The sequence below is a fragment of the Mesoplodon densirostris genome, chromosome 2 (genome assembly GCF_025265405.1).
Source record: "Mesoplodon densirostris isolate mMesDen1 chromosome 2, mMesDen1 primary haplotype, whole genome shotgun sequence".
NCBI classification, from domain to species: domain Eukaryota; kingdom Metazoa; phylum Chordata; class Mammalia; order Artiodactyla; family Ziphiidae; genus Mesoplodon; species Mesoplodon densirostris.
Genome location: NC_082662.1, coordinates 84,180,606 through 84,201,037, shown reverse-complemented (window position 1 = coordinate 84,201,037; position 20,432 = coordinate 84,180,606). Strand labels below are relative to the sequence as shown.

Here is a 20,432-nt window from a genome sequence, read left to right as displayed (position 1 = left end):
TAGTCAAGACTCTGCAATTCCACTGCAGGGGGCATGGGTTCCATCCCTGGTTGGGGAACTAAGATCCCACATGCCGCGTAGCATGGCCAAAAATTTTAAAAGAAGAGAAAAAAAAAAATTTCGTTGACAGTGTTGTTCAGGTGAGTTCTATATCCTTGCTGATTTTTTAATCTACTTATTCTATCAATTATAGAAAAGAGTAGTGTTGACATCTCCAACTATAATTTTGTATTAATTTCTTTCTCCTTTCAGACCTCTTCACTTTTGCTTCAAATATTTTGAAATTACTTTGTTAGGTACATATCACATTTAGGACTGTTATGTCTTCTTGGTGAATTGAGCCTTTTATCACTAGATAATTTTCTATTTTATCCCCAGTAATTTTCTTTGTTCTAAAGTCTACTTTGTTTGATATTTATATTGCCACTCCAGCTTTCTTTTGGTTATTGTTTGCCTGGTACATCTTTTTCCATGCTTTTATACTTGACCTATCTACATCTTTATATTTAACATGGACTTCTTAAAGAGAGTATATCTGCGTCTTGTTTTTTTAAATTCAATCTCACAATTTCAATTTGTATTTGGTGTGTTTAGAACAGTTATATCTAAATTAATATCTGAGATGCCTGAATTTAAGCACACACCCCTTTATTAGTTTTCTCTTTGTCTCCTCTATTTTTCATTTCTGTTTCCCCTTTCCAGCCTTCTTTTAAATATATGAATATTTTCAGAATTCTATAATATTTTATTTGTTAGCATATTACTGTATCTGTATAGTTTTTTTAGCAGTTGTTCTAGGGATTATAATATACATACAGTAGTCCCCCCTTATCTGTAGTTTCGCTTTCCACAGTTTCAGTTACCCACACTCAACTGTAATATGAAAATATTAAACTCCACGAATAAACAATTCATAAGTTTTAAATATCATGCCATTCTGAGTAGCCTGATTAAACCTTGAGGAAAACTCTTTTCTGCCCAGGATGTGAATCATCCCTTTGCCCAGCATATCCACACTGTATATGCTACCTGCCATTAGTCACTTAGCAGCCATCTCAGTTATCAGATTGACTGTCATGGTACAGCAGTGCTTGTGTACAAGTAACTCTTAATTTACTAAATAATGGCCCCAGAGTACAAGAGTAGTGATGCTGGCCATTTGGATATTCTCTTACTGTGCCTAACTTATAAATTAAACTTCATCATAGGTATGTATGTATGTATAGAAAAAAACATAGTATTTATTGGATTTGGAACTATCCACAGTTTCAGGAATCCAGTTGGGATCTTGGAACATATAATCCGTGGATAAAGGGGACCAAGTGTTTTTAAATTTTCATAGTTTACTCAGAATTAAATTTTTCCACCTGAAGTGAAATGTACAACCTTTACAAGATTATACCATTCTTATTTTATATTGTAATCATCCAAGGTATTACATCAACATACAATGAAAACCTCACTAGACAATTCTATTCTTTCTTTCAATGGTCATAAATATTACAAAAATCTTAAAAGAATAAATATAGTCCATGGTATGTAACCAAATATTTACTGTTTTTGTTGCTCTTCATCCCTGAGGCTTAAATTTTCCCTCTTATTTCTCTTTTGCCTGAAGAACTTTCTTTATCATTTATTTTAGAACAAGTCTGCTCATGACAAGTTCTCTAAATTGCCCTTAATCTAAGAATGTCTTTATATATCCTAAAGAATATTATTGCTGGACATAAAATTCTAGGTTGACAATTTTTCTATTTCAGCACTTAAAAAAAAAACAGTTCTTTGGTCTTCTAACCTTTACAGTTTTTGATTTTCTGATGAGAAATCTGCAGTAAATTTTAATCTTTGTTCCTCTATATACAATGTGTTATTTATCTCTGGCTGCTTTCAAGATTTTATCCTCTTTAAGCTTGTTGAATATGTAAATTTATTTCCTTCACAAATTTGCAAAGTTTTCAGTCATAATTCCTTCAAATATTTTTTGTACCAGTCTCATTCTCCTCTTCTCTGGTACTCTGATGACATAAATGCTAGACCTTCTGATATTATTCAACAGGTCTCTGAGGCTCTGTTCACTTTTTTTCCAAATCTTTTTTTCTCTCTATTACTCAGACTGAATAATTTCTATTGCTCTATATTTGAAACTTATATTTGTGTGTTAGCTACATTCTGCTATTAAACCCATCCAAACTATTTTTTATTTGATCTTCTGCTTCTGGTCTCACAGTTTCTCCTTCACTTTTGTTTTTTGTTTTTTTTTACTCTTCACTTTTAACCCAAGATCAAGACAGCGTCTCCTCTTAACCAATCTTCAAGCAAATGATATCTCTAGTGGAAAAGAGTCTACAGAATCACTCTTAGCTTGATAATGTCAAAAAATAATGATCAAAACTGAAATGGCAATAGTACTAAAGGAGAGAGCATTGTAAAATGATCCAGAAGTAATACAATTCTAATTATAGTATTTGCCACTAACTTTTCTATGTCTTTGTTTCCTCATCTATTAAAATAAAGAAAGCTGAGCTAGTAATGTTTAAGGTTCTTTTCAGCATTCATATTCTAAATATATATTACATTTACTTATAAAAACATAATTAATATCTTACTCTTTCAATCTGCTTTTCCATTTCTTTATGCTGGTCAAGATGAATTTTCTTTGCCTTTTCAAAAGCTAAACAAATTTTCTCATGCTCTGTATTGATATTGGTTTCTAGACTTCTAACCTTTTCATTCTTTTCCTAGAAATACAGAAACACTTTAAAAGAACATAATTAAGAACGAGTTTTACATAAAAGTACATTAGTAAAGTATAAAATTTATCATACTCTAGGCTTCAAAGAATCATAGTAGTTAATATGTCAACTTCAAAAATATTTAAATATTTATAAAAAAGAGAAAGGGTTTTTTAAAATTGTATCAAAATGATAAAGATTGTTTAAAAATGCTGCAAAGCATATCAAAGAACTATACCATTTCCTTCAATTCTACTAAAATAAAAATGAAGAACTTTAGATAACAACTTGCCATATTAACTTAAAAATATAGAACTTAAAAATATAGAAATAAAAATTGAATAATCTGAAGAGTTTGGTAGAATTTATAATTTCCTATATGGTACATTTTAGAATAACAATACTAAAACAAACATGCTGTTACAAATTAAGTTCCTTAAAGCCACAGTAAATCTGTAGCAAAAAAAAGGTAATTTTTACCATAAGTTCCTGTTCTAGTTCCGCATTTTTTGCAGCAATAGAGGAATAAGCAACTATTTTTTCTTCTAGCTGTTTCTCTAGAGTTAAAACTTGAGAACATTTCTTTGTCATCTGAAAACACATTGAAATAAATAAAAAATTATTTTTTAAAAATAAGTGACAATTCAGAAGAAGAACAGTGAAGGGAAGACCAGAAACATTACATAGCTTATTCCATCTGTGTAATACGTAAGTATTTATTTCAAATCCCTATGATCAAATAGGATTGCCCCGAACCCATTTCATAAAAGTAGCTATTAAAGACTGAAATTAGTACAATAAAATGTTAACAGTAGTAATTTCTTGTGGTAGAACTATCAATGTTTTATTTTCTTCTTTGTCCCTTTTTGTATTTTCAACGAGACTGTGCTAATATTTTAATTTAAAAAAAGCTATTCATCTCAGTACTTGGCAATTTTCTAAGTAAGCTGATGGCTATAGTTATAGACTGACTAAATCTCCTTTCCATTACTTAAGTTCCTATCCCACAGGTCTTTTCCCTAGTCTTGGTTACAGACTTTAAGATGAAAAATCAGACATTTAAAAAAGTACCCTCAGGGGCTTCCCTGGTGGCGCAGTGGTTGAGAATCTGCCTGCCAATGCAGGGGACACGGGTTCGAGCCCTGGTTTGGGAAGATCCCACATGCCTCGGAGCGGCTGGGCCCGTGCGCCACAGCTACTGAGCCTCCGCATCTGGAGTCTGTGCTCCGCAACAAGAGAGGCCGCGATAGTGAGAGGCCTGCACATCGCGATGAAGAGTGGCCCCCGCTTGCCACAACTAGAGACAGCCCTCGCACAGAAACGAAGACCCAACACAGCAAAAATAAATAAACAAAAAAAAATAAAAATAAAAAAAATAAAAATAGAAAAGTACCCTCAGATAGCTGCAGCCTCTGGTTTGAAGGGTGAGTAGAGCATATACACACGTGGACCTGGTCCACAATTACCTAATAAGGCATCCTGTTCTGTCCTCAGTGGAAATGACAATCAGATATTCATAAAACATACTTTATCCCCTTTTCAGAATGTAATCCATAAGATATCTGCATCAGATTCACATGTAATTGTTTAAAAATGCAGATTCCTTTGCATTACTCCATACGTACTAAATCAGAATCACTGGAATAGGACCCAAAACATGCATGTTTAACAGGCTTTCCAGGTGGTTCTACTATTTGCTAAAATTTGAAATCCTCTATTACTACCCCTTTTTTTCCAATTACATAATCCAAATTTTTTACTTGTAAATATGTATTAGCCATATTAACTTATACTTGGAAGAAATAATAGAATGCAGTAGTGTTTCACCAAATTTAGCCAATACAGTATTTTCCTACTTTTAACATATGTTAAAACCCAGAAGTTTCCAAATATAATTTTAAAAGAAGTTATAACTCATGAGGTACCATTAATTTTTTTTTTTAGTGTATAAATCTGGACTTTAACATACAAGTTTTACAAAAACCCTACAACACTTTTTTCTTCTCTCAAAATCCAGTACATATAAATAGCTAATTCAAGCTTACTTCACTTTCAAGTTTGCTAGCGTTTGAAGCTTTCTCTAGCAGCTCCTCTTGAATCAGTTGAAACTGACTAGTTCTGTGGGCCATGTTAACCTTCAAATCAGAATTCTCAGCTTCTATCTGCATCAACTTATCACGTAATTCTTCTATTCCAGAAGCAAGTCTTTGCCTTTCTCTTTCATATTGCTTGTTCACAGTATGTTGATTTTGATCTTTTATACTTTCTGTTAATAAACATAAAAGGAAAATTGTTCTGTATAAAACTTAAAGAATAAAAACCCATTTCAATGTTGAAAGATTTAATCATAAGTTTAGTTTCTGATCTAAAGAATACTAAAGTGGATGGAGAATAAAACATACATTAAGGAAAATATAATGAAGGAACATGGTAAGCAAGGTACTTCCTATTATTAAATACATAACAAAGTAGGAATAAGGTCTTCTGACTCACTCACTTTTCTTTTTTCCACAAAGAGCCCGTCTCCATCTTTAAAAATCCCATTATTTGGACATAAATCATTGTTTGAAAAAAAAAACCCAAAACACACAAACATTGTCCTGTCTCCTTAAACCAAAGTTTATCATAAATTTATTTGGATAACTTGAGATCATTAATAATATTTGCTACTCTATACAGATATAGGTTCAAAAGTCAAAAACAGAGAATCCCTCTTATTCCAAACAAGCTGATGAGAACTCAGTAATGCTTTTTAAAAACATTGAAGGTTATCAGAGGCAGTTGTTTGAATATATCTTTTCTCCATTATAAATGTACACACCTATGCCCACTCAAAGGTAAACAAGCTTTCAGGAGTGCTTTAAAGTAGATGCATAGGGACTTCCCTGGTGGCACAGTGGATAAGAATCCAACTGCTAATGCAGGGGACAGAGGTTCAATCCCTGGTCCGGGAAGATCCCATATGCCGTGGAGCAACTAAGCCCATGCGCCACAACTACTGAGCCTGTGCTCTAGAGCCCACGAGCCACAACTACTGAGCCCACATGCTGCAACTACTGAAGCCCACGCGCCTAGAGCCCGTGCTCTGCAACAAGAGAAGCCACTGCAATGAGAAGCCCGCACACCACAACGAAGAGTAGACCCCGCTCAACACAACTAGAGAAAGCTCGTGCACAGCAACGAAGATCCAACACAGCCATAAATAAATTAATTTTAAAAAATAAATAAATAAAGTAGATGCATAATGTAGATGACTGCCTGAGAATACACAGATGTGGAAACAAGTACAGATGTACTATCCCTTCAAGGACTGCATAAGTAGCCATTTCCCATCAATTCTCCATATCCCTAACAATTCAATTTCTAAGTAATCTATCATTGTCTCTGTTCTTCTGTGACGTTAGAGAATATATGATATATACTATCACCACCTCTAATAACTAGAATTCCCTCTGCTGATCCCATCATTCTCTTCTGTATTCCCTCTAATTACTTAGGCATCTAATTTTCTCTGCTGTCATTTCTGCTACTGGCAACCCATTGTCCTTGAAGATAGAGCATGGTAAGTTAAAGATGCATATGTTAACCACTAGGGCAACCACTAAAAAAAAAAAGAGGTATAATTAATTATTCAATTGAGAACATTAAAAAAATGGAATACTATAATTCATTCAAAAGAAGGCAAGAAAGATGAACAAAGGCCAATAGAATAGAAAGCAAACAAATACCAAGATGGTAGATTTAAACCCCAAAAGATCGATAGTTACATTAAATGTAAGTAACCTAAACATTCCAATAAAAGAGTAAAAATCACTGGTTATTAAAGCAAGAATCAATTATATGCTTTCTATTAGAAACTCACCTATATATAAAGATACAGGTTTAAAAGGATGGAAAAAGTTTTACCAGGCAAACACTAATCAACAAAAAGCTGCAGTGATTAACTATCAGACAGTTATCAGACAGTTATGACAGTTGAAAGAAAAAAATAGCATTGTCTACTGAGGTTTTCAATGTATGCTGGTGTAATACACTGGACAATTACAATATAAAAGATGGATGGTAAAGAGACCTATAATCTTGTAAAGTTTCTACATTTCACTTCAAGTGGAAAAAATCTTAATTCTGAGTAAACTATAAACTATCAGAAAGAAATTTACTCTATCAGTCTGGAAGGACGTCGTTGTTGAGCTATCAAGAAAAACTACCCTGCCTTCCAGTTCTTTGACAAAACCTCAGATGTGTGGCCTTCTGGCCAAGCGCCTGTGCTTTCATATTGTTGGAGCTCTCATTTGTCTCCCTAGGAGTTGCAACTTTCTGTAAGTTTGCTGTAGCTGAACCAAGAAAGAAGGCATATGCAGATTTCTACAGAAATTATGATTCCATAAAACATTTTGAAGAGATGAGGAAGGTTGATAACTTTCAGAGTGCAAAGTGATTTTGGGATATAAAGAATTTCTTTGGGTTGAGTTCCATGGAAGTTTGTCACTTACCTGTGTTCCTGAACTATGAAGCTATGAACTATGAATATCTGGGCTAAGGAATAGTTTCTCTTGATAAATAATTAACAAATAAAAAAAACAGAAATTTAGAGAACAACCCCATTTACAATTGAGTCAAAAAGAATAAAATACTTAGGAATAAATATAACCAAGTAGGTAAAAGATCTGTATACTGAAAACTACAAGACGTTGACGAAAGAAACTGAAGACACAAATAAATGGAAAGACATCTCATTCTCATGGATTAGAAGAATTAACATTGTAAAACTGTCCATCCTACCCAAAGTGACCTACTGATTCAATTCAACCCCTATCAAAATTCCAATGGCGTTTTTCACAGAAATTAACAAACAATCCTAAATATTTATATGGAACCACAAAAGAGAAAGAAGAACAAAACTGGAGGCATTACACTTCCTGGTTTCAAACTATATTACAAAGTTATAGTAATCAGAAAAAGTATGGTACTGGCATAAAAACAGACACATAGATCAATGGAACAAAATAGAAAGACTATAAATAAATATATGTATATATGGTCAATTAATTTACAACAAAGGAGTGAAGAGTATTCCATGGGGAAAGGATAGTCCCATCAATAAATGGTGTCAGGAAAACTGGACAGCAATATACCAAAAAAATGAAACTGGACCATTATCTTACACCATACACAAAAGTTAACTTAAAATGGATTAAAGACATGAACATAACACCTAAAGCCATAAAACTCCTAGGGGGAAAAAAAACCAAAAACAGACTGTAAGCTATTAGACATCAGTCTCAGCAATGATTTTTTTTTGGATTTTATACCAAAAGCAAAACCAAATGTGTGGGACTATATCAAACTAAAAATCTCCTGTACAGCAAAAGAAACCACCAATAAAATGAAAAGTCAACCTATGGAATGGGAGAAAATATTTTTAAATCATGTATCTGATAAGAGGTTAATAATCAAAATATATTTTAAAATTCATATAACTCAACAGCAAAAAAAAAAAAAAAAAAAAAAGGGAAAAGGATCTGAATAGACATGTTGCCAGACAAGACACCAATGGCCAACAAGGTACATGAAAAGGTGCTTAACAACACTAATCATGGAAATCTAATCAAAACCACAATGAGATATCACCTCATAGATGTTAGAAAGGCTATTATCAAAAAGACAAGAAATAACAAGGGTTGACAAGAATGTGGAGAAAACGGAACCCTGGTGCCCTGCTAGCAGGAATGTAAACTGGTACAGCTACTGTGGAAAACAGTATGAGGGTTTCTCAAAAATTAAAAACAGAAGTACCATATGACCCAGCATCCACTTCTGGGTATTTTTCTGAAGAAAACAAAATACTAATTAGAAAAGATACCTGCACTCCCATGTTCACTGCAGCATTATTTACAATAGTCAAAATATGGTAGCAACCAAAGTGCCCATCAATTGATAAATGGATAAAGAAGATGAATATGTAAAATGTATTTATATAATAGAATATTAGTCAGCCATGAAACAGAACAAAATCCTGCCATTTGCAACAACATTGATTGATCTAGATGGTACTATGCTAAGTGAAATAAGCTAGACAAAGACAAATACTGTATGATTTCATTTATATATGGAATCTAAAAAAACAAAACAAATGAAGAAACATAACAAAACAGAAACAGACTCACAGATACAGAGAACAAACTGGTGGTTGCAGTTGGGGAAGGGGAAGGAGGAGGAGATAAATAAAATAGGTGAGAGAGATAAAGAGGCACAAACTTTCAGTTACAAAATAAATGAGTCATGGGGATGAAAGGTACAGTATGGGGAATACAGTCAATAATACTGTAATAACATTGTATGGTGACAGATGGTAACTAGACTTATTGTGGTGATTTTGTAATGTAGAATCTTTATGTTGTGCACCTGGAACTAACAGTGTTGTAGGTCAATTATACTTTAATGATAAAGAAAGAAAGAAAAAGAAAGGAAGAAAGAAAGGGCAATATTCAAATTTTTAAAAGCAACAAACAAACAAATAAACAAAACCTAAAGAGTCTTAAAAAGACTACCTAATAACCTAGATAATCATATATAAGGTATTCAAGTGATTTGCTATTATTACAAATACTGCAAGTTTTCTTCTACACGGTGGTTTCTTCAGGTTAATTATTGGCTAAGAACTAAGTATATTAAAAGTAAAAGTGGATCTATAATGTACGACATGATGATAATAAGTTACACTGTTGTATAGTATGTTTGAAATTTAAGAGAGTAGATTTTAAAACTTTTTTCCTTTTTTTTGGTATGTAAATGAGATGACAATGTTAACCAAATTTACTGTGGAAATCATAACGTATGTAAGTCAACTCATTACACTATACACAAACTTACATAATGCTGTATGTCAACTATATCTCAAAAGAAGTGCAAAAAATTTTTTCACCCAATAATTACAGAATACAGAATTTTTTCAAGTGAATCTGGAATATTCACCAAGATAGACCATATGCTGGCCAATAAACTGAGTCTCAAAATATTTAAAAAATTGAAATCAGGTACATTCATGAATTCATTTGTTTAATGAAACCAACCTAATGTCCACCACTAATAACACAGAGATATCTGGAAAATGACTAAATATTTGGAAATAAACACACACAAGAGATATTATATTTTGAACTGAATAAAATGAAAGCATAACATTTAAAATTAATGGGATGCAGCTAAAGCATTGCCTAAAGGGAATTTTATACCTTTAAATACTTATATTTGAAAAGAAGAAAGGTTTAGAGTCAATAATCTAAGCTTTCACTTTAAGAAAAATTTAAAAAGAAGAGAAAATTAAACCCAAAATAACTGGGAAGGAGTATATGGATCCTGAGGGAAATGTTATACAGTAGTCCTCCCTTATCCTAGTTTTTGCATTGCATGGTTTCAGTTACCTGCTGTCAACTGAGGCTCGAAAATAATAAATGGAAAATTCCAGAAATAAACAATTCATAAGTTATAAACTGTGTGCCGTTCTGAGTAGTGTGATGAAGTCTCACACTCTCCCTTGCCGTCCAGCTCTGTCCTGCCTAGGATGTCAATAATAGTCCCTTTGTCCATGTATCCCACCCGTTGGTCACTTAGTGGCCAACTAGGTTATCAAATCAACTGTTGCAGTATCGCAGTGCATGTGTTCAAGTAATCCTTATTTTACTTAATAATGGTCCCAAAGTGCAAGAGTAGTGATGCTAGCAATTCAAATATAAAAGAAGCCGTAACATGCTCCCTTTAAGTGAAAAGGTGAAAGTACTAGACTTAATAAGAAAAAAAGTTGTATGCTGAGGTTGCTAAGATCTACAGTAAGACCCTTAATCCATGAAATTGTAAAGAAAAAAGAAATTTGTGCTAGTTTTGCTATGACACGTCAAACTGCAAAAGTTATAGCCACAATGTGTGAAGATGGAAAAGGTATTAAATTTGTACAATAAGATACTTTGAGGGAGAGAGAGGCCACACTCACATAACTTTTATTATAGTATACTGTTATAATTGTTCTACTTTATTATTATTATTGTTAATCTCTTACTGTGCCTAAGTTACAAATTAAACTTCATCACAGGCATGTATGTATAGGAAAAAACATAGTAGTACATAGGGTTTCGTACTATCTACAGCTTCAGGCATCCACCAGGGGTCTTGGAATGTATCCTGGGAGGATAGGCAGGGACTACTGTATATCTTGATTGTGGTGATGGTAACAAGGGTATAACCATATGAAAAAACCAAACACCTGGACTTCCCTGGTGGTGCAGTGGTTAAGAATCCGCCTTTCAATGCAGGGGACACGGGTTCGAGCCCTGGTCCGGGAAGATCCCACATGCCGCGGAGCAACTAAGCCCATGTGCCACAACTACTGAGCCTGCACTCTAGAGCCCGTGAGCCAAAACTACTGAAGCTGCATGCCACAACTACTGAAGCCCGTGAGCCTAGAGCCCATGCTCCGCAACAAGATAAGCCACCACAATGAGAAGACCATGCACCACAACGAAGAGTAGTCCCCACTCACCGCAGCTAGAGAAAGCCTGTGCGCAGTAACGAAGACCCAAGGCAGCCAAAAATAAATAAATAAATTTATTAAAAAAAAAATCTGACAAAAAGCATTGAGCTTTTATTTTAAATGGATGCATCTTAAGTAAATTTTACTTCAAAAATATATTTTTAAAGAATGATGCAAAGTTCAAGAATTTTGAAATAATTTTTACTGTCTTATGAACACATAAGTAGTAATAACAGATTATCAAGTATGTTTGATAATAGTAACCAGTTGATAATCTGTTTCTTTAAAAAACTATCATAAAGAACTCTGATTATATTTATAATAAGAATTGAATATGATATACTTACCTACTTGATTACCTCCTAGTTTTACAGGTTCTGTTTCTAAACTATTTAATTTGCCACTTTCTTGGTTGTCATTAGAAGCAATAAGATTGTGAGATAACTGATTAGCAGTCAGGTTTGCCTGAAGCTTTTGAATTTCTGCCTCTTTCATTGCAAGCTTAATCCTGGCACAAAAGAAAATAAACCAAAAATTATTAGGAAGATTCTATAAAAATACCACAAACCATTTTCCCCTTTCAAATTAAAATAATTTTAATTAAAAAAGTTTTAAACTCTGATATTAGTCAACTATTGGCCAAGATACAGAAAGTCTTATATACAACTGATTACATTGTAAACTGGTTCAGCTACTTTAGAAACTTGATAGTATACACCCTATGACCCAGCAATTTTACTTTTAGAAATATCTGCTAGAGAAATTCTCGCATATTGTACAGGAAACGTGTAAGTATGGACTTTGCAGCACTATTTGTAATAGAGGAAAACTAGAAATAAGGCAACTATCGATAAAGGAACAGACAAATTGTGATGTAGTTGTAGGAGAGACTCTTATACAGCTATTAAAACTAAACTAACCACACTAATCCATCCATTGATCAACCATTCTACCTACCTACCTTGACACGATGAGTTTTAAAAATGATGCTGAGTGAAAAAGCAAAATTACAAAACATATAAAAACAGTATATTTATATGTGTGAGTATAAACAAACACAAATGAATTGAAGGATAGATATCCATCTCATGATGGTAGATACTTAGGAGGAGAATGGGACTAGTGTTAAGGATCAAAGGGCATTATCTACCCTGTAATGTTTTATTTTTTATTTAAAGAAACAGATTTGAAAAAAATATCAAAAAATGTTAAGAAGAATCAGCTCTTAATTGTGGAAATACAGATATTTGTTATAATACTCTTTAGACTTTTCTGTATATTTCTCAACTTCTCAACTAAAGATCTTAATTACCAATTTTTAAAACACATCATATGTGCTAAAACTTCAACATCTGAAAACCGTACCTCAATTCCGAAATCACCATTTTATTTGTCTCACAGCAGCCAATGTAACTGTCTTCCTTGTTTGACAAAATACTCATCTGGTGCTTAGACAGAGATGATTTAAAAGCAAACATTTCTCTTTTTAACTGCAAGTTTAAAAACAAACATATATAAACTTACAATATCTATGATACAATTTATTTATTTATTTATTTATTCATTTATGGCTGCGCTGGGTCTTCATTGCTGCGCAAGGGCTTTCTCTAGCTGTATTGAGCAGGGGATACTCTTTGTTGAGGTGAGCGGGCTCCTCATTTGTGGTGGCTTCTCTTGTTGCGGAGCATGGGCTCTAGGCACATGGGCTTCAGTAGTTGTGGTGTGCGGGCTCAGCAGTTGTGGCTTGCAGGCTCTAGAGCCCAGGCTCAGTAGTTGTGGTGCACAGGCTTAGTTGCTCCACGGCATGTGGGATCTTCCCGGGCCAGGGATCAAACCTGTGTCCCCTGCACTGGCAGGCAGATTCTTAGCCACTGTGCCACCAGGGAAGTCCGATACAATTATTTTTTATGTAAGTTTGAAAAATTGTGTGAATTTAATAGAAACAATCTAACAGCCATCAACAGAATGCATGAATTCATTATGAAATATTAACATAATGGGAAAACTACAATAGTTAAAATAAATCTGCATTATATAAATGATTATGGAGACATCACATGACACTGAGTGAAAAACAACAGAGGAACATATCGTACTTTCAAAAATGCACTGAACTATATATATATATTTTTACGGATACATCTGTATGTGGCAATATTTAAAATATGGGCAAGAAGGTACATATGAATTTCAAAATCGTGGCTACCTCTGAGGAGAGAGGGAGAGAATGGGGATCTAATGAAGTACATAATGAGGCTTTATTTCCCTATAAATTTTTATTCTAAAAACGTCTGAAGTAGATATCACAATATGTTTCCCAGATTTAGCAAATGTGCTATATTGGTCTCTTTATGTATTCTGTATGTTCTGAATAATAATTTTAAAAATTAGTTGTGAAAAGGGGCAAGGTAAGCACTTAATGACTACTACCTTCAAACTATAACAAAATCACACTTTTTAGAAATAGACAAATTCACATTTCCAAATCATGTTATATGGGATCAAGCATATATTATCACACCACTTTCAGAATCACATATCAAGTAATTCTTGATACTGAGTCAAAGGAAGTATCAATTTTCAATGAATGCTACCTGCATTTGATTACTATCAAATTTCAAAAGCAAACAGTACATTAAAAATCTAAGCAAACAGGGACTTCCCTGGTGGTCCAGTGGTTAAGACTCCACATTTCCACTGCAGGGGGCACGGGTTTGATCCCTGGCCTGGGAACAAAGATCCCACATGCCACGTGGCCAAAAAAAAAAAAAAAAAAAAAAACAATCTAAGCAAATAATCAGCATCCCAGGAAAGTAGATATTGCAGGGGGATGGGAACCAAGAATGGTATGTTATGGTTTTAACTGTGCCACTAGCTAGCTGGACAAATTATTTACTTCCTTGGGTACACTTCTTCACCAATTCAATAAAATGATAATACTGAATTAGATGATTACTAGGGTCCCTTTCAGCTTCATAATTCCATGACAGTTTAAAATTGGTAGAAGTCTACCATCCATCCCTATGTGAAACCAATCATGACACATTTATCTTATACCTTTCTCCTGATTTCACCTTTACTTTGCACCTATGAATAACAAATTTCTGGCACAAGTATACTTACTTTCTTCCTAATCTCACTTATAAATATGGTCATATATATAACTCATAGAGAAAAGGTGGCCAGATGCTACCATAAAAACAATTTAATATTCTGTACCATTCTAATAGTATATGAAAAGTTGCTCAACACGGTCAACAGGGAAATGGAAATTAAAACCACAATGTGATACCAGTTAATACTCATTAAGATGGATACAATCAAAAAGACAGACAATAACAATTGTTGGCTAAGATGTAGAGAAACAGAAATCCTCATATTTTGCTGGTGAGAATGTAAAATGGTACAGCCACTTTGCCAAAGTTTGGCATAAATTTACCACATGACTCAGCAATTCTATTTCTAGGTATCTACTCAAGAGAAATGTGTGGACAGAGACTTGTAAGCAAATGTTCATAACAGCATAATTTATAATCGTTCTGGTGGCGCAGTGGTTGAGAGTCCGCCTGCGGATGCAGGGGACATGGGTTTGTGCCCCGATCCGGGAAGATCCCACATGACGCGGAGCTGCTGGGCCCGTGAGCCATGGCCGCTGAGCCTGCACCATGGTCGCTGAGCATGTGCGTCCGGAGCCTGTGCTCCGCAACGGGAGAGGCCACAACAGTGAGAGGCCCCAACAGTGAGAGGCCCGCGTACGGCAAAAAAAAAAAAAAAAAAAAGTGGAAACAATCCAAATGTCCATCTGTTGGTGAATGAATAAATAAAATGTGGCATATCCACACAAAGGAATAATATTAAGCAATAGAAATAAATGAAATACGGATATATATCACAATGAAAGATCCTCAAAAACATTAAGAAAACGTAAGACCACATATTGTACAATTCATTTATATGAAATGTCCAGAAAAGACAAATCTCCATAGGCAGAAAGTAGATTAGTGATTCCCTAGGAATGGGGACGGGTACAGGGACTGATTATAAATGGGCACAAGGGACCTTTGGGGGATAGAAGTGTTTGAAAACTGTATTGTGGTGATTGTTCCAGAACTTGTAAATTTACTAAAAATCATTGAACAGTACACTTAAAATGGGTGAACGCTGTGGTATATAAATGTTCCTTTAAAACTGCTGTTTTAAAAAATACTGTGCCATTCTTATACATGGCATCTGAGAGACTGAGAAAGGATGGAACAGTAGAAAGGTAAGTTCAGAAAAAAGGATTAGATAGAAAAGAACTGATGACTGAAAGCAGACGTGAGGAATAAAATAGAAGGTAATAAAGCAACAACAAAATTATGATCTCTTATAAAGCACTTGGGTAAAATTTTCCTTGTCACACATACTTACTGGCAACTGGGACATAATTTTTTCCAAACTTCTCAGTTCCACCCTTGAACTTTCTATTTCTTGCTGACACAAATCCAGTCTCTCATCCTGTGCTGCAATACGAACTTTTAATTCTCGGTTTTCATTCATCAGAGAAAATTTTTCTCTAAGTATTTCGTCTTTATCCTCTAACTCACTCTCTAGCTTAAGAATACTTTGTCTAGATTCAGTTAGTTGTGCTATGACTTCTGAATTTTTCACTGCCATGATCCTTAATGTTTCTTTTCCATTATTTTTTTCTTCTTTTAACTGCCTATGAAGAAAAAAGCATAAAAATGAAAATAAAACATACACTTACTTTCAATAATCATATTTAGTTAATCTCACTTTTTAAATATTTTAAAGCTTAATTCTGAAATAATAATACTTGCTCACATTTACTGAGTGCCTACCTTCTGCATGCTAGGCATTCACAACTTTATGTGGCTAGCACTAGTGTTACTCCCTGCTTACGGATGGAGGAAAACAAGGCAAGGAAAGGTTATGAAACTTGCCCAGTGTCTCACAGTAAGTAGTTGAGCAGAATAATCTCACTATCTTGGAGGTATTTCTGCTCCCTTTTAAAAAGTGTATGACAGGAGAGTTAGCTCCAAAATCCTGACACAATATTTTGCAGCATCAAGAAAGTTTTAGATAGTATAAGGAAAAAAACACAAACTATTTATTAGCCACAACTCTAAAAGATAAAATCTAATTAACCATTAACAGATTACTATGCAGCGCTTTTAAATATATATGTATATACCTATAAAAACACGTCAAACATTAGAACAATCTACTGTTTAGAACTGTTATTGTATTTCATCAGTTCCCTTTTTCACATTTTTAACATCTCTGAAATGAGGTTAGACTAGGTGATGCTTCATGATTTGAAGAATACATATTTTACTAGCTAATGTGGTCACACTACAAGGACACTACATCTGTGTTAATTTTTCTAAATATATTCAAAGCAAATATGCTGATCATATTACTCTATATTTACAAGTATATTAACATCAACACATGTTTTATTCATTTAAAATCCTAAATTTACAAGTAGAAAACAATTTCAGTCATGGATGCCTATCTTTCTACATTACTTAAGGCCATAATTACAGAATTCAAAATATTCTATTTTTAAATGTTTCAGTTTTTTCTCTATTTCTACACAAAAATCCTTTTTTTACAATAGGATACTGTACCTTAATTTCTCTTTCAGAATTTCAAGTTCACTTTTATATAGACCACACTTTTCCTGTAGCCTTTTTTTTTCTTTTTCACAGTTAATTAGATTTTTCTCTAATATTGCTTCTTCAGCTTGAACCTAAAACAATAATTTGTTTTAAGTGGATGCACTAATGTGGTCATAAGTTTTAGGTATTTCAAATTAAAATGTAGTGATTTTGGAAATAAGCAGGAGAGTGGAGTAAGTACTCCACAAGTTTAAGTCCCCAGCCTTGTAGTGAAAGGAGCAAAGTGAACTTCCAGCAACAAAGAACAGGGAGGGGGGAATGCTACCACCTGTCCAGAAATGGTTAAGAGCCTACAAGAAAGGAACAACAGCATGATTACCTGAAGGCAGAATTGTTCTGCTCTTATGTAGACAAGGCAAGCAACTCATGTAGAGATGCTGCATCAAGTTACTAAAGACTAACTTTAGTGTAAATGTTCCAGAGAAGTAATTTTTGAAATTTTAGCCACAGAATACTCCCGAGGAAATCACAGCCCCAAATTTAAAACAGATAAAAGTCAAGCATCCAGGTCTGAGCGGTGGGAATGGAGGACTGGACAGATCTGCCCCACTTCCTTTGTTATATCTATCTAAATATAGGGCTCTGCTGAGCAGTTTGAAATTGATAATCCTAAGAAGTATGAAAAAATCATCTCTTACATATTCCTCTCTTTCCTCTATAAAGTCCTCCCTCTCTAGGAGGATATTCCCCCTACTAAGTATTCTACCTCCCACTCCAGATTACCTTATTAAAAATCCCTTCTACAATATTTCTTTCCCACAGGGACCTTTTCCAAGGCTTTCAAAACAGTGATCTTATTAATTCACACTTAAGATGTCAGTATCTAATGGGATCTTAAATTTTTCTTATTTTTAATATTTCTTCTATCCTTCTACCTTTCTTCAAACAGAATTTGTAAATATTAATTAAGGATATAAAGAATTTATATTAATTAAGGATATAAAGAATTTATCTTAATGTCCAACATGTGGCCTCCCTCCAAACAGGTTTATTATCATGTGGTATTACTTGAAGATATTCAATGAATGTAATTAAGCCATTATATTACTATGTAGAACCTATTCAAGGAACCTTCCCTCTGAGAGGCAGAAGTGAGCCTCTCTCAGGGTGTTATGTCTAAGGAGACCAATTAAAGGCTACATAATCTACTCTGCCTTCATTTTCACTGAGGTGATGGGAACAAATTTCCTGCTTTTACTTCTATAGCTCCAAACTGCTCACTCACCCCATCTTTCTCTACATTTTGTTCCTTGTCTCCACTCTTTTCCTTCTCTAGATAAGAAAGTTTCTGCTCATTATAAGAAGATGGTAAATATTATACTTAACTAATAATGATAAATTCTTTATTTCAATGATTTTATTATGAATGAGATCATAAAATTACTCCCCACTTTAACCATAAATAAAGATATTCTATTTATGTCTATATTTTCAGAATGTGGAGGGTAATATAAAACACTGAGTTTGCACAACTGCCTCTTACCTTTTCCAGTTTTTCAGCCACCTTTTCTTTATAATGTTGGAAAGCTTTACTTAGCTCTTCAGCATGATATAGTGCTTCATTCCTTTGTCGTTCAGCTCTAAAATTTAACGAGATAATTAATAAAAGTAAAGAATGCTCTGTACTTGTGTATTTAAGTTCCAAAATAACCTATATTTAATTATAAGGAATAACTAGAGAGAAGCAGATTTTTTGGTGTTAAAAAAGAGTATAAGGCTTAAAATGGCAAAATGAAAAATGAAGACTAGACTACAATAATTTCCTCACTATGATATCTATATGAAAAATAAAATAGAACATGAAATACTTATAAACTTTGAAACATACAGACATTCTTATGTGTTGGCAATTTTTTCTCTGTCTGGTAAAGACAGATTAGGGAAGTTGCCTGAGGCTATATGATAAATTTTCAAAGATCAGGTATTACAGAATCAATCTACTGTCTAATATATTAAAAATACTCAGTAGGGCTTCCCTGGTGGCGCAGTGGTTGAGAGTCCACCTGCCGATGCAGGGGACACGGGTTCGTGCCCCGGTCCGGGAAGATCCCACATGCCGTGGAGCGGTTAGGCCCGTGAGCCATGGCCACTGAGCCTGCGCATCCGGAGCCTGTGCTCCACAACGGGAGGGGCCACAACAGTGAGAGGCCCGCGTACCGCAAAAAAAAAAAAAAAAAAAAAAAAAAAAGAACTCAGTAAATCCTGTGATCCTTGAAAAGGCCAAGTAAATTTTCAAAAAAGATATAAAATCTGAACAAAAAAATCCAACCACTACCAAGCACTGTCTAAGCCCAACCATTCTGTCTCACCTCTTGGTTCATCCTGACCTTTCTTCATACCTCTCACAGTGAATTGAGACTACTAGGCTGGAACTTGGTCAATTTCAAATCCACATCTAAAATTTTTTGTATATTTAAACTTATTTTCATCACATTATTTTGAAGTTAGTGACACTTCTCTTATCCAAGGTAAATTCCTTTATCTATACTCTGGATCTTAGTTCTTCCCTTTCAGGACTCTTCTGTATTTTCAGTCTCTTCTCTATTGGCTTACAAATTCAAGTGAAAGTATCTCTTACTTCCTGAATATATGGGGTTCTTAAATTTGGACAGCAACTGTGGATATCAGAGATGTCTGTCTGGTTCCAAGTTTCAAATAAAAAAGAGTTTAAACAATAAGGGATTTATTTGAAAATCTACGAGAATATACTCCATTCCTTAGTTGGCATAGCTAGAATTCAGAGAGCAAAGGATACCTGTATTTTTCACTTAAATGGTCCATACTTTTGACCAGATTTAATAGCTTTATTTATTTATTTATTTATATTTTTTGGCTGCGTTGGGTCTTTGTTGCTGTGCACAGGCTTTCTCTAGATGCAGCGAGCGGGGGCTACTCCTCGTTGCAGTGCATGGGCTTCTCATTGCAGTGGCTTGTCTTGTTGTAGAGCACGGGCTCTAGGCGCACAGTAGTTGTGGCACGTGGGCTCAGTAGTTGTGGCTTACAGGCTCTAGAGTGCAGGCTCAGTAGTTGTGGCTCATGGGCTTAGTTGCTCCACAGCATGTGGGATCTTCCCAGACCAGGGCTCAAACCCGTGTCCCCTGCATTGGCAGGCGGATTCTTAACCACTGCGCCACCAGGGAAGTCCCACCACCAATATTTATAAAAAGGTCATAATATTTTCAGCCACACAGAAAAGAACCGATAAATATATACATGTACTCCCAACCCAACTTTTGTGAATCTTAACTCTTTGCTATTTTTGTTTCGTGTAGCCTTTTTATTTTAAGCAAACAAAACATTATAGACATTACAGAGTTGAGGTCCCTGTTCACCTCCAAATCCCATTCCCCTGACTTCTTCCACAGAGGTAACCCTAGTGTGACTTTGTTTTATTATCATCATACATTTTGTACATTCACATGTTGACCAAAAAATCCACAAACAATACATCATAGTTCATCTATTGTAAGAGGCACACTGTTTTTCACA

The 20,432-nt window shown here is 34.4% G+C and overlaps 1 protein-coding gene and 1 pseudogene across 7 annotated transcripts in view; one reads left to right on the top strand and one right to left on the bottom strand.

Moving 5' to 3' along the window:
• Positions 1–20,432, bottom strand: part of CCDC18 (coiled-coil domain containing 18) — a 115,010-nt gene that overhangs the window by 74,952 nt on the left and 19,626 nt on the right. For all 7 annotated transcript variants that reach the window (XM_060090137.1, XM_060090138.1, XM_060090142.1 and 4 more), the window contains 8 exons: positions 18,427–18,523; positions 16,893–17,014; positions 15,670–15,961; positions 12,625–12,749; positions 11,607–11,767; positions 4,778–4,998; positions 3,213–3,323; positions 2,607–2,738 (listed from right to left, as the gene is read on the bottom strand). In XM_060090137.1, coding sequence (XP_059946120.1) covers positions 2,607–2,738; positions 3,213–3,323; positions 4,778–4,998; positions 11,607–11,767; positions 12,625–12,749; positions 15,670–15,961; positions 16,893–17,014; positions 18,427–18,523 — 1,261 coding nt within the window. The remainder of the gene's footprint in view (positions 1–2,606; positions 2,739–3,212; positions 3,324–4,777; positions 4,999–11,606; positions 11,768–12,624; positions 12,750–15,669; positions 15,962–16,892; positions 17,015–18,426; positions 18,524–20,432) is intronic.
• LOC132484052 (cytochrome c oxidase subunit 6C-like) lies at positions 1,124–7,235 on the top strand (annotated as a pseudogene).